This window comes from Vipera ursinii (assembly GCF_947247035.1).
Source record: "Vipera ursinii genome assembly, chromosome: 1".
NCBI lineage: Eukaryota > Metazoa > Chordata > Lepidosauria > Squamata > Viperidae > Vipera > Vipera ursinii.
The window spans coordinates 353,351,768-353,365,549 of record NC_139512.1 but is presented as its reverse complement, the minus strand read 5'-3'; the positions used below and the strand labels follow the sequence as shown (position 1 = coordinate 353,365,549).

At 48.4% G+C, this 13,782-nt stretch overlaps 1 protein-coding gene across 1 annotated transcript in view; it reads right to left on the bottom strand.

Annotated features, from left to right (window-relative positions):
* INTS2 (integrator complex subunit 2) overlaps positions 1-13,782 on the bottom strand; it is a 63,929-nt gene that overhangs the window by 14,756 nt on the left and 35,391 nt on the right. Inside the window, exons 15-20 of the mRNA XM_083379666.1 lie at positions 10,635-10,749; positions 8,942-9,046; positions 7,543-7,707; positions 5,626-5,827; positions 4,744-4,869; positions 287-476 (exon numbers count right to left, since the gene is read on the bottom strand). Coding sequence (XP_083235792.1) covers positions 287-476; positions 4,744-4,869; positions 5,626-5,827; positions 7,543-7,707; positions 8,942-9,046; positions 10,635-10,749 — 903 coding nt within the window. The remainder of the gene's footprint in view (positions 1-286; positions 477-4,743; positions 4,870-5,625; positions 5,828-7,542; positions 7,708-8,941; positions 9,047-10,634; positions 10,750-13,782) is intronic.

Below are 13,782 nucleotides of genomic sequence, written 5' to 3'. Positions count from 1 at the left end.
AATTTGAGTCGGCTGCCGAGCATCTGAATTTTAATCAGGTGACTACGGGAATGCTGCAATGGCCCGAAGCATGGGGGAAAAAAGTGCGGAAAACCTGGGCCACTTTTTTTTCAGTGCCGCTGTATCTTCGAACATATCGTGTCCGTTTCAATGGTGCAAACTGCAAGAGGATGGCAGCCATGTTGAAAGGTCAGCTTACGGCCCAACTACTCTCAGCCTGCCTGCCTAGAAGCTAAGAGCTGTTGAAAACTGGTCCTTTCAAGAGCTGAATATTTTGTAAAATTACCTGGGCTGCTAGCAAGGCGTTTTTCAGTTCGTCCCGCGTCACTTCAGGGCCTTCCAAACCCATTGCGTTGTTTTGCAAAGGCCTGATGTCCTGATCTGCCGTTTCTTTGAGGTGAGCGCTCAGGTAGGCTTTTGAAGCCAGCAGGTAGCCATTCAGCATATGCAGAGTGATATCCATCAGAGGTGGGCACCTGAGGAGACACAAACAAGGGGGGGGGAGGAATAGAGGGTGGGGGGGGGGGAAAAGAAGTGAATAGAGGTGTACAGCTACTGTGTTTCCCTGAAAATAAGACTGGTTCTTATTATTATTTTTATTTGCCTCCAAAAGAGGCACCAGGTCTTATTTTTGGGGTAGTCCTTACATCACCTCCGGCACCGACAGCTCCACCCAGCCGGTCCACTTCTTCTGGGGCCAAAGTTCTGCAGCTGCATTCGGGCCTGCATTTTTCAGTCAGGCCTTTCCAGAAAGACTAGGCAGCCGAGTACCGAGCTATGGATTCAATCCATAGCTTGGTGCTCGGCTGCTGAGGTCTTGCAGAACCGAGCTACAGATTGAATCCATAGCTCGGTTCTCGGCTGCAGTGGCCTTCCGGAAAGCCCTGTGACTGAGAAATGCAAGCCTGGCTGCAGAAGAGGCATCAGAAGAAGAAGTGGGCTGGCAAGGAGAGGCCTGGCTGCAAGGTAAGCGGGTGCAGGGCGGGTGGGGAAGCTCCACACCCCCACCCGAGCTTGATTTTTAGGTGTGTGCCTCGCCCCAAAACTAAGGCTTATTTTTGGGATAGAGCTTATATTAGGCCCATGCCCAAAAATCAAGCTAGGACTTATTGTTGGCGTAGGCCTTACTTTGGGGTAAACACAGTAGTCCTGGCCTTACAACCATTCGTTTAGCAGATCTAATCTGGGTCGGTCCCCGGGACCAAAGGTTTTGTCTTCTGAACTTTCGGATTCTTGGTGGAGCCCATCCTTAGAGAACATCTCTCTAGCACAGTGGCCCCCAACCTTTTGGGCACCAGGGACTGGTTTCGTGGACAGAGGTTTTTCCACATACCGGAAGGGACGTGGTTTTGTGTGCTGCCTGCATCCCACCGATGGGGCTTGGCTTGTTTGTGTGGACCGGTTGCTGGCATGACACGGACCGGTGCCAGTCCATAGACCTGGGGTTGTAGACCTGATCCAGCAATGTGTGTGTGTGTGTGTGTGTGTGTGTGTGTGTGTGCTGTCCTGGCTGTGGTACTTATAAATACGAGTCCAAAAGTTCAAAAAGACTAAATCTCTGTTCCTAGCGACCGACCCAGATTGGATCCCGCAACATTATCCTGGGACACGTCGATTCGCCCTCATTCATTTGTTGAGCAACCATTCCAAGTTACGGCAACACTGAAAAAAGTGACTAACGACTGCTCGCCTGCACTTAGGGCTATGGCTACCTGATCAAAATTCTGGCACTTGGCCAACTGGCGTGTATTTGTGAAGCAGACCAGCCGTGCGAGAAACCTGATTTTACAACTTTCACGCCAGCCGTTAAACAAATGTGGCATTCATAAAGCAAATGCCACGGTTGTTAAGTGAACGTTGCCATCATTCAGTGAGTGAATTGTTTGCCCTGGGCCGGTTTTACAAACAAAAAACAAACCAGAAGTAAATGCCCATTTTGAGGAAAAAATATTGTAAAATGCAGAATTCCTGAGCCAGCCATAAAAGAGCCAAGGTTCCCCACCCCTGCCCTGGAGCCATCTGCTTTGTCTCGTCTCCGGAGAACCAAGGTGGCAGCACCCAAAAACAACTTCTTATCACCTTCTCAGCTTGAAGTTCTCACAACACCTTCACGACTCTGGACTGGCTCTCATGGAGTGGGCAGTTGGGAGGGGTCTAAACCAGGGATCCCCAACCCCCCGATCCGTGGACCAGTACCGGGCCACGGCAGGCCAGCAACCGGTCCGCACAAACAAGCAAAGCCCCATCTGCAGGATGCAGGCAGCATACAAACCACGCACACACCCCTCCGGTCCTTGGAAAAACCTCTGTCCATGGAACCGGTCCCTGGCGCCCAAAAGACTGGGGACCTCTGGTCTAAACAACCTAATGTTTAACCTATCATTTTGGCACGGGAAATTTAGATCCTGTGTTCTGTTCCAGCCTACGACCGGCCCTTTTTGTGTGTCAGGGACAACCCCTTTTTCCTTTTAACAATCAATAGGCTGGGGGGAAAAACCCAACCCAAATTTATTTACAGTTCCAAATAATAAAGTCTTTCAAACAAAAAAGCAGCACAATATTTTCTTCAACCAAAAATACATGATTCAAAACATCCAACAAGTCAAACAGATTAGCAAGAACAGACCAGGATTCTCTTAGAATGTTTCCAAACGGTTGCTTTCAGCAACCAGCCCCACCCAAACCTTCCCCTTTTATTATCATTCCCAAGGCGTGGCTTCTCACTGCCTTCTCCTCCTCTCACTGAGTTGCCTCATTGATTTTCTCTGCTCTGCTCTGCTGGATTGCCTTCTGCTTCTAGCGTCTCTGAACAGATTCAGCTGTGACTTATCTGAGTCCGACACCTCCTCCTCACATAGCTGAGCCTTGTGAGGAACACGACTGGAGGGGCCAGGCTGAGAGTCCTGCAGTGCATCAGAGCCTCCCTTTGACACCAAAGGCTCTCCAAACCCCTCCTTTTCCTCCTCCTCAGATTCATCAGACTCAGCTGCTGGGAGCACAGGCTGACACTGAATCACAACATCCTGCCTGTTTTCTCTGCCCTCACTACCTCTCAATCAAAGATCTTTTTGAAATGATGTTGGCTTCAAGAGTTCGACTTTCTTAAGGGATTAGCTGAAGCGAGACCTTACAAACAGTCCTTAAGGAACCGGTCATAAGTTGAGAAACGGTCTGTATCGCCGGGAACACTCCATTACAAAAAAATAAAAAATACAAAAATACAAAATCAAACTTCTGGATCAAAAAATGCTGGATGGCAAAGCCTACATCAGGGATTTTCAACCTTTTCACCCATTGTACCACTTTTAGGATACGGCGACATCCGAGTACCACCAATCGCCTAGTAAAGTGTCAAAAATTTGATGACCAAAAAAAAAAAAAGTGATGAACTACAGCTAGTCTTCGACTTACAACACTTCGCTTAGTGACTGTTCAAAGTTACAATGGCACTGAAAAAAGTGCCTCCCAAGCCACAGCCTAGCAAGACACCTGCCTGCCCGCCTGGCGGCGCTCTTCCTCCTGTCCGAGGTTTTCATTGTTGTGAGCATTTCTGTTGAGGATTGGCAGTGGGGGTGGGGTGGGGTGTTTGGTTTTTATTCCCCCCGTCTGCTGGGTGGTTGCAGGAGGGTTTGGTCACTTCACATGACCCTGGGACACTGTAACCGTCATAAATATGAATCACTTGCTGAGCATCTGGATGTAAATCACAAGACCCTGGAGATGCTGCAACATTCCAGCTGATCGGCGCTTCGTCCAGCTAGATCCTGGCGCTGATCCTGGCGCTTCTGCTGAGCCCTGACAGCCCTGCAGCTCCAGCCGTCTCTCGCTCAGGCTTGTGCGGTGCTGCCACCAGTTCAGCTCATTCCCCTCCCCCGCTGCCACTTTTCTAAGATGGTCACGTACCACCTGCCAGGTGCCAATGTACCACAGGTGGTACCTGTACCACTGGTTGAAAAGCCCTGGCCTACATCACGTGTGCATTAAGACGAGAAGTGCCAGCCAGCCAGCCATCGTGGGAATTCAGCCACTCTGCCTGCTTGTGACGTTAGCAGCCGCTGTGCACACTTTGGCAAATCAGATCTCTGAACTGAAGCAGAAACCCCTTATCAAGATTAAAAAAAATAAGATAAAGTGCAAGTCTCTTTTTTGCCGAGCCGAATACAGGTAGTCCTCCACTTACAACAGTTCATTTAGCGACCATTCAAAGTGACTACGGCACTGAAAAAAGTGACTTACGATCATTTTGTCACACTTAACAACCATTGCCGCATCCCCACGGTCACGTAATCAAAATTGGGCTGCTTGGCAGCTAACTGACATTAAAGATGGTTGCGGTGTCCCGGAGGGTGGGTGGGTGGGTGTGTCACGTCATCCCCTTTGGCGACCTTCTGACAAGCAAAGTCAATGGGGGAAGCCAGATTCACTTAACGACCGTGTGACTCACTTAACATCCACAGTGATTCACTTAACAGTGGTTGACAGGAAAGGTCGTAAAATGGAGCAAAACTTGCCAAAGAAGGGTCTCGCTTAGCAACCGAAATTTTGGCCTGAATTGTAATCCTAAGTGGAGGACTCACCTGTACCGCCCTGACTGACACAGTTTGAAATGTTGCGCCTGCATCATTTGTAGATTGCGTCCTGAGAACTACACACACACACACACACACACACACACACACACACACACACACTCACACACACCGGTAGCTGTTGAGGAGGATAGGATTTGTAAAACAGCCTTACCTGTGAACCCTCGGATCACACCTTAACACAATCAGGGGATCGATGAGCAAGTCCTTCTGGGTGTACTTCTGCTGTCTGACCGTTTTGCCTGACGGTTGCAGGGCATTCACTGTCATTACCCACAACCTGGAAGAAAAAAAAGACCAAAGTTGATGAATTTGGAAGCAGTCGAGTATCGAGGTACCACTGTAAACAATACCCCAATCGAGGAACTACCAACTCAATCAAACAGTAAAGAACAGCCTCGTCAAGGAACCATCAAGAATGCACCCACCGGTACTGACACGGCAAGCCACTTGTATAGAGACAGCAAACCCCACTCCCTTCTCGCACTGATGATGTTACCTAGTTGGGTCATGAAAGGTCTGCAAGAAAACCTCCAAACTCAGAGAGCACCAAGGACCCAACAATCCTCCTCCTCCTCCCCCTCCCTTCTAGCACTGATGATGTTACCTAGTTGGGTCATGAAACGTCTGTAAGAAAACCACCAAGCTTAGAGAGCACCAAGGAACCCACAGTCTTCCTCTTCCTCTCCACAATCCCCACTCCTTTTTAGCACTGATGATGTTACCTAGTTGGGTCATGAAACGTCTAGAAGAAAACCTCCAAACTCAGAGAGCACCCAGGACCTCAGTTTTTCTTCTTCTTCTCCTCCTCCTCCTCCCTCCCACAAACCCCATCCCCTTCTCACACTGATGATGTTACCTAGTTGGGTCATGAAACGTCTGCAAGAAAGCAATCCAACTCAAGAGAACACCCAGGGCCCTACAGTTCAACCCCGAGCTACAATATTCCAGGCTATTGACAACTCCACTGTGAAGGCCGCTACCTTCCTAACACCTGCGGATGAAGCGCAAGCTCGCGCAGCTCCACACTACCCACCTTCGGGGCATGACCATGTTCAACGCCATCCAAATCCTGTTGACCGTCTGGAGGATTCGCCGAGGGACTCCAGGATGGAACAGCTGGTGCATGTGGGAGGTCAACACTTCGGCGTAAGGAATTAATTCGGCAGCTGAGAGGAGGGTTAGGTGCTCCAAAATCTGCAAGACCTGGGTGTGATTCCCTCGCAGTATTGAAAAAGCTAAGGGATGAAAAAAAAATTATTGGGAAAAAAAGAGAGAAAAGAGTTTGATTTGGCCTACCTCAAAGGGTTGGCGCCTCCGCTGAGATGCCTTGTTCTCATTTTTGGCATGGTATATGGGGGAAATCAGTACAGGTAATCCTCCACTTAACAACCATCCGTTTAGTGGCTGAAAAAAGGGACTTGAATCATTCACATTTACGACCACTGCAGCATCTTCACGGTCACATGATTAAAATTCAGAGGCTTGGCAACTGGCATGTACTTCTGACAGTTGCAGTATCCTGGGGTTGTGTGATTGCCTTTTGGGATCTTCCGAGCACAATTGCTCTAAAGTTTCCATTGCTAAGTTGTTAAGAGAGTTTGGCCCCGTTTCACCAGCTTTCTTGCCACAGTTGTTAAGTGAATCACCGCCGCTGTTAAATTAGTAACGCGGTTGTTAAGTGAACCTGGCTTTCCCCATTGACAAAAGGGGATCACACGATTCCCAGATTCTGCAACCGGCAGAAGTACATGCCGGTTGCCAAGCGTCTGAATTTTGCTCACACGACTGCGGGGGACGTTCCAACGGTCATAAGTGTGAAAAACGGTTTGAAGTCACTTTTTTCCAATGCTGTTGTAACTTCGGTCACTAAGTGAATGATTGTAAGTCGAAGACTTATCTGTAATCTGTATTGCTCTGGCCCCGTTTCTTTCCTATTTTCTCCGTGAGACAATGTTACAGCAATGCCATGGGTAGGAGAGAGGTTTTTTGGCACCTGCCAAAAAAGCCAACACAGTGCTAGGCTGCATTAACAGAGGGACAGAATCAAGATCACATGAAGTGTTAATACCACTTTACAAGGCCTTGGTAAGGCCACACTTGGAATACGGCATCCAGTTTTGGTCGCCATGATGTAAAAAAGATGTTGAAAGTGTGCAGAGAAGAGCAACAAAGAGGAGCAGAGGAGCAAAAGCTAAAACATATAAGTAACAGTTGCAGGAATTGGCATGTCTAGTTTAATGAAGAGAAGGACGAGGGGTGACATGATAGCAGTCTTCCAGTATCTCAGGGTTTGCCCCAAAGAAGAGGGAGTCAAGCTATTCTCCAAAGCACCTGAAAGCAGGACAAGAAGCAATGGATGGAAACTAACCAAGGAGAGAAGCAACCTAGAACTAAGGAGAAACTTCCTGACAGTTAGAACAACTAACCAGTGGAACTCCTTGCCTCCAGAAGCTGTGAATGCTCCAACACTGGAATTTTTGAAGAAAAGACTGGACAGCAGCCATTTGTCTGAAATGGTATAGGGTCTTCTGCCTAAGCAGGGGGTTGGACTAGATGACCTCCAAGGTCCCTTCCAACTTCTTCTTCTTCTTCTTCTTCTTCTTCTTCTTCTTCTTCTTCTTCTTCTTCTTCTTCTTCTTCTTCTTCTTCTTCATCATCATCATCATTATTATTATTGTTATTATTATTAATTATTATTATTAAGAAGCAACCTGGAACTAAGGGTAAATTTTCTGACAGTGAGAACAATTAACCAGTGGAACATCCTGCCTCCAGAAGTGGTGAATGCTCCAACACTGGAAGTTTTTAAGAAGAGATTGTGTAGCTATTTGTCTGAAATGGTATAGGGTTTCCTGCCTGAGCAGTGGGTTGGACTAGATGACCTCCAAGGTCCCTTCCAACTCTTGTTATTCTATTCTATCCACCCAGTGTGACCCCCAAGGAGACCCACCTTCCTGCAGCTGCCCTGGGGAGTGTCTCTTAGCAGCGTTGGTCAGGAGCATCTTGCGCAGTAAAACATCGGTGCCCGTGATGTGTTCCTCACAGATCCAGTCGTCCACAATGCAAAGGTGTGGATAGTTGGTGGCCAGGAGGCGCAGCAGCGCAGAATGCAAGCCTGTGGGGGGGGCGGAGAGTGGACAAATGGTTTACAGATGGACAAAATGCCCTCACCCCCAAGGGTGCATATTCGCTGGAAGACTAAAACTGTGTGAAAACCAACAGCAGCACAATGCAAATGCAACCAATCTCAAAAGCATTCCATTAGTTTAAAATTTGCATCCCCGGGGAGGGGAAAAAAATAAAGTTTTCACCGTAATCGTTAAGACAGCCAGTTTGGTCTACTGACTGGACAACAGATCTTTTAAAACAAGGTTTTTATCAATTTTCCAATTTTCCATCAAAATATCAAAGTGCTTAGGAAGCAATGTGGTGATTGGGTAAAACAATAGTCCATTAACAAAATCATTTTTTTGTTTTGTTTTTTGTTTTAATCCCATTTATATCCCGCCCTTCTCCGAAGACTCAGGGCGGCTTACAATTTAAAGCACAAATCAATGTGCTTAGCGCCTGTCTCAGGTTAAATGATCTAAAAATTCCCTCTCTATTTCCTACAGTTATTGTATCACAATCAAGTTAATACATTACTAGTTATAACACAGTCAGTTAAGGTATTTATCAATATATTTTTAGTTGCAGTTATCATGTCCTGTTTTTAAGATTTTACCCATTTTCAATTACAGTGCTCCAATTTAGCCTTTAAGATCCATAGTATTTTAAGTTTCGGGTAGCCCAAATTTCCCGTTTCATTACATAATAATTGTCATGTCTAAGATACACATTTTGTTGTTAGTTGCGAAGTCGTGTCCGACCCATCGCGACCCTATGGACAATGTTCCTCCAGGCCTTCCTGTCCTCTACCATCTTCTGGAGTCCATTTAAGCTCACGCCTACTGCTTCAGGGACTCCATCCAGCCACCTCATTCTCTGTCGTCCCCTTTTTCTATTGCCCTCAATCTTTCCCAGCATTAGGCTCTTCTCCAGTGAGTCCTTCCTCCTCATTAGGTGGCCAAAGTATTTGAGTTTCAGCTTCAGGATCTGGCCTTCTAAAGAGCAGTCAGGGTTGATCTCCTCTAGGACTGACCGGTTTTTTATTTCAAAAATATACACAAATATATTCGACAACAGATCTTATTAGGTAGATGAGACCAAGCCATTGGTCAGAGATGTTTTATTCGGCATTCCAAAATGTTTTAATCAGAACTCCAGTAGGAGGGGGTGGGGTTAGACTAGGTGAGCTCAAGGCTACGTTCCAACTCTAGGATTCCATGATAAATTTTAGCTAAACCTACCTCCCAGTTCTTGCTGCAGTCCTTGAGCCTGCCGGATGAGGAACTTAATCGGGATCTGATCCATCAGCGCGGGCGAGTAAGACTTGGGCTTCTTTTGCATGGCAGCTGCACAAGACACAACAGAGCAACAGCCTTGTTGCATTCAAAAGTCACACAACTGCAACTAATGCAAGTCGCTCCCTCTTCATGCACTCTAGAATGGAATGGAATGGAATGGAATGGAATAGAATAGAATAGAATAGAATAGAATAGAATAGAATAGAATAGAATAGAATAGAATAGAATAGAATAGAATAGAATAGAATAGAATATAGCTGGAAGGGACCTTGGAGGTCTTCTGGTCCAACCCTCTGCTCAAGCAGGAGATCCTATACCCGTGGTGGCGAACCCATGGCACACATGCCACATGTGGCATGCAGAGCCCTCTCTGTGGGCACACGCACCATTGCCCCAGTCCTAGGCCTTCAGCTGGGTTTTATAAAATATTTTTGCTTTAGGCCCCCACCACCGTGTGCAAAAACAAAAAAAAAGGTTCAATCAATCAATTTCAACTTCTTGTGGGGAAAAAAAGATCTCGCAAAATTGGAATTGATTGATTGAACTTTTTAGTCCCACCCAGTCTGCCTTTACCACCACAGCCACACCCACCCAATGGGCCATGCCCACCCCATTGGCCACACCCACCCATTGCCCACACCCACCCGGCACCCAACAATACATAAGTGGGTTTTGGGTTGCAGTTTGGGCACTCGGTCTGTAAAAGGTTCACCGTCACTGACCTATACCATCCAACGAATGTCCAGTCAACCAGTGGAACAGCTTGCCTCCAGAAATCGTGGGTGCTCCGTCAGTGGAGATTTTTAAGAAGACACTGGTCATTCACCTGTCTGAGACAGTGTAGATTCTCCTGCTTAAGCAGGGGAATGGATTAGAAGACCTCCAAGGTCCCTTCCTACTCTACTCTACTCTATTCTATCTCTTCTTAAAAATCTCCAGTGATGGAACGCCCATGATTTCTGGTGGCAAGCTGTTCCACCGGTCAATTGTCCTCACTGTCAGGAAGTTTCTCCCTAATTCCAGGTTGCTTCTCTCTTTGGTCAGTTTCCAGCCATTGTTTCTCGTCCTGCCCTCTGGTGCTTTGGAGAATAACGTGACCTCCGCTGCCTTGTGGCAACCCCTCAAATACTGGAACGCTGCTATCGTGTCTCCCCTGTTTCTTCTTTTCTTTAGACTAGCCAAACCCAAGTCCTGCAGCCGTTCTTCGTATGTTTTAGTCTCCAGGCCTTGGATCATCTTAGATCAAACTCTAGAGCATAGTTCCCCAACTTTTTGGAGTTGGCAGCCGAAGGTGGGGGGAAGGAGGGGGCGGGAAAGAAGGGATGGTTTTGTGGGTGGGGTGAATGTGTGCAAGCGTGCATGAACACCTGTTGCTCAAGCGATTCGGGCCGTGGAACCCCCGCGATGCTTGAGGGGACGTGGAGTGGGGCCGCAAATGATCGCAATGACGCTTGCACAAGTGGGGCCACAAACACCCACAACGCTCACGGTGACACTCGTGTGAGTGGGGCTCTGTGCGTGCATGCGAGCACATGTGTCCACCAGCCAGCCACACAACACAGCCTGGTGGCCAATAGGGCCGCGGCCCACCGGTTGGGGAACCCTGCTCCAGAGGACCCCATTCTCTGCCTCGTACCCAAAGTCTTTGAACTAGCCAGGATGGCTTCTTCGTAAGACAGGATGTAGTAGAGGACCAAAAGCTGAGCGGTGATTCCGTAACAGGGATTCAGACGAGCTGCCGAGTCTCCTCCCTACGGATGAGAAATGCAGAAGATTTATCATGGGATTGTGCACAGTTAACCCTCGACGTGCGGTCACAATCGAGCCCAACATTTCCGTTGCTAAGCGAGACAGCTAAAGTGAATTTTGACCCATTTTACAACTTTTTATTGCCACCGCCATTAAGGGAATCAGCGCGGTGGTTAAGTTTGTAACACGGTTGTTAGGTGAATTTGACTTCCCCGTTGACTTTGCTTTGTCAGACGGTCACAAAAGGGGATCACGTGATCCTGGGACACTGCACGACTACATCCCACTGATTCTGCTTGTTGGGAGTCAGCTGCGAAAGTTACAAGTGGTCATTACATGGTCTGGGATGCTGCCCCCCCCGTTGTAAATACAGGTAGTCCTTAACGTACAACCATAATTGAGTCCAAAATTTAAGTTGCTAAGTGAGAAGTTTGTTAAGTGAGTTTTGCTCTATTTTACGACCTTTCTCACCTCATTTGTTAATGAGTTGAATCACTGCAGTTGTTAAAAGGTGCTAAGTGAATCTGTTTTGCCTGTTGACTTTGCTTGTCAGAAGGTCACAAAAGGGGATGACATGACCCCAGGATGCTGCCACCGCCATATGTACCCCGAAAATAAGCCCTAGCTTGATATCTAGGGGTGGGCCTAATATAAGCCCTACCCCCAAAATAAGCCCTAGTTTGGGGGCGAGGCACACACTTAAAAATCAAGCTAGGGCAGGGATGGGGGTTGTGGAGGTGCCCCACGCGCCTTACACCCCCTTACCTTGCAGCCAGGCCTCTCCTCGTCATCCCACTTCTTCTGTGGCGTCTTCTGCAGCCAGACCTGCATTTCTCAGTCACAGGGATTTCCAGAAGGCCACTGCAGCCGAGAACTGAGCTATGGATTCAATCCATAGGTCGGTACTCAGCTGCATAGGCCTTTCAGAGAGAACTGACTGCAAAATGCAGGCCCGAATGCAGCTGAAGAACTTTGGCCCCAGAAGAAGTGGACCGGCTGGGCAGGGCTGTCGATGCCAGAGTTGAGTATAAAAGACACCCCCTGAAAATAAGAACTGGTGCCTCTTTTGGAGGCAAAAAACAAAAAGAAAATCTGGTCTTATTTTTGGAAAAACATGGTAAGTATGAACCAGTTACCAAACTTTGGAATGTAAGTCCCGTGGCCACGGGGATGCTGCAATGGTCATTAAGTGTGAAAAACAGTCATAAGTCAATTTTTTTCAAAGTTGTCACTTTGAACGGTCACTAAATGAATTGTAATGGTGTGAGGGAGTGACCTTGGGAGACAGAGAGAAAAGCCACAGACTATGCCAGGGGTCCCCAACCCCCAGTCCGTGGACCAGTACCGGTTTACAGAGTCAGCCTATGGTCCCCAACAACCTGGGTCCTCATTTTACCGACCTCAGAAGGACGGAAGGCTGAGTCAACCTTGAGCCAATCAGGATCGAACTCCTGGCAGTGGGCAGAGTCAGCTTGCAATACTGCATTCTAACCATTGTGCCACCATGGGGAAGGAAGGAAGGAAGGAAGGAAGGAAGGAAGGAAGGAAGGAAGGAAGGAAGGAAGGAAGGAAGGAAGGAAGGAGAGGGAGAGAAAGAAGGAAGTAGGGTAGGGAGGGAGGGAGACAGAAAGAAAGGAAGGGGAAAAGAGAGGGAGAGAAAGGAGGAAGGGAGGGAAGGAAGGAAGAAAGAATAGCAACAGCACTTAGACCAGGGGTGTCAAACTCAATTTCATTGAGGGCCGCATCAGCATTGCGGTTGCCCTCAAGGGGCCGGGTGGGTATGGCCAGGGTGGGCGTGGCCTACTGGGTGGGCGTGGCTAGAGTGCGTATGGCCTACTGGGTGGGCGTGGCCAGCTCTACATCGTTCGCATCAAGGGTGCCTATGGGGGGGCCTGGGCAGGAGTGGGACAGATCTGGGGGTCTCTGGCAGACAGAGGGTCTCTGGGCCAGGGCCAGGGCAGTGGGTGGGGGCCGTTCCCTCACTGTTTCCAGGATGGCTTCGCGGGCCACATGAAACCACTTCACGGGCTGGATCCGGCCCCCGGACCTTGTGTTTGACATGTCTAACTTAGACTTATATACCACTTCACAGAGCTTTACAGCCCTCTCTAAGTGGTTTACAGAGTCAGCCTATGGCCCCCAACAATCTGGGTCCTTATTTTACCGACCTCGGAAGGACGGAAGGCCGAGTCAACCTTGAGCCAGTCAGGATCGAACTGTAGGCAGTCAGCCTGCAATACCGCATTCTAACTGCTGCGCCACCACGACTCAGTAATTGTAATGTAACCTTATAATAAAGTAGAAATAGTTCATTCTGAGCATGCTTCTTGCCTGGACTACCTCACAAGGCTGACACCAATCTTGCAAGTCTCAAACCTTTATCCCCTTCCTAGTATCTGCCCAGTAAGCCAAATAACAGCTCCCATTAGTCTCACCTCACTATGTCCCAACCTGTGGCTAGGTTCAGAAAGATTGATCTAGGATAGGGCTTTTCAACCAGTGGTATGGGTACCACCTGTGGTACATTGGTACCCGGCAGGTGGTACGTGACCATCCTAGAAAAGTGGTGGTGGTGGGGGAATGAGCTGAACTGGTGGCAGCACCACACAAGCCTGAGTGAGAGATGGCTGGAGCTGCAGGGCTGTCAGGGCTCTGTGAAAGCGCCAGGATCAGCGCTTCTTAGGGGCTGTCAGGGCTCAGCGGAAGCACCAGGATCAGCAGCAGGCTCCAGCTGGAGCTCAGCGCTGAACCTGGCGCTTCTGCTAAGCCCAGAAGAAGCACTGATCAGCTGGAATGTTGCAGCATCTCCAAGGTCTTGTGATTTACATTCAGATGCGTGGCAACTGATTCATATTTATGACGGTCACATTGTCCCAGGGTCATGTGAAGTGACCAAAACCTGCTGCAACCACCCAACGGGGGGGGGGGGGGGGAAATAAAAACCCAAGGACCCCCCCACCCCCACTGCCAATCAAGTTTTTGACCCCTTGCTAGGCAACTGGTGGTACTCGGATGTTGCCATATCCTAAAAGTGG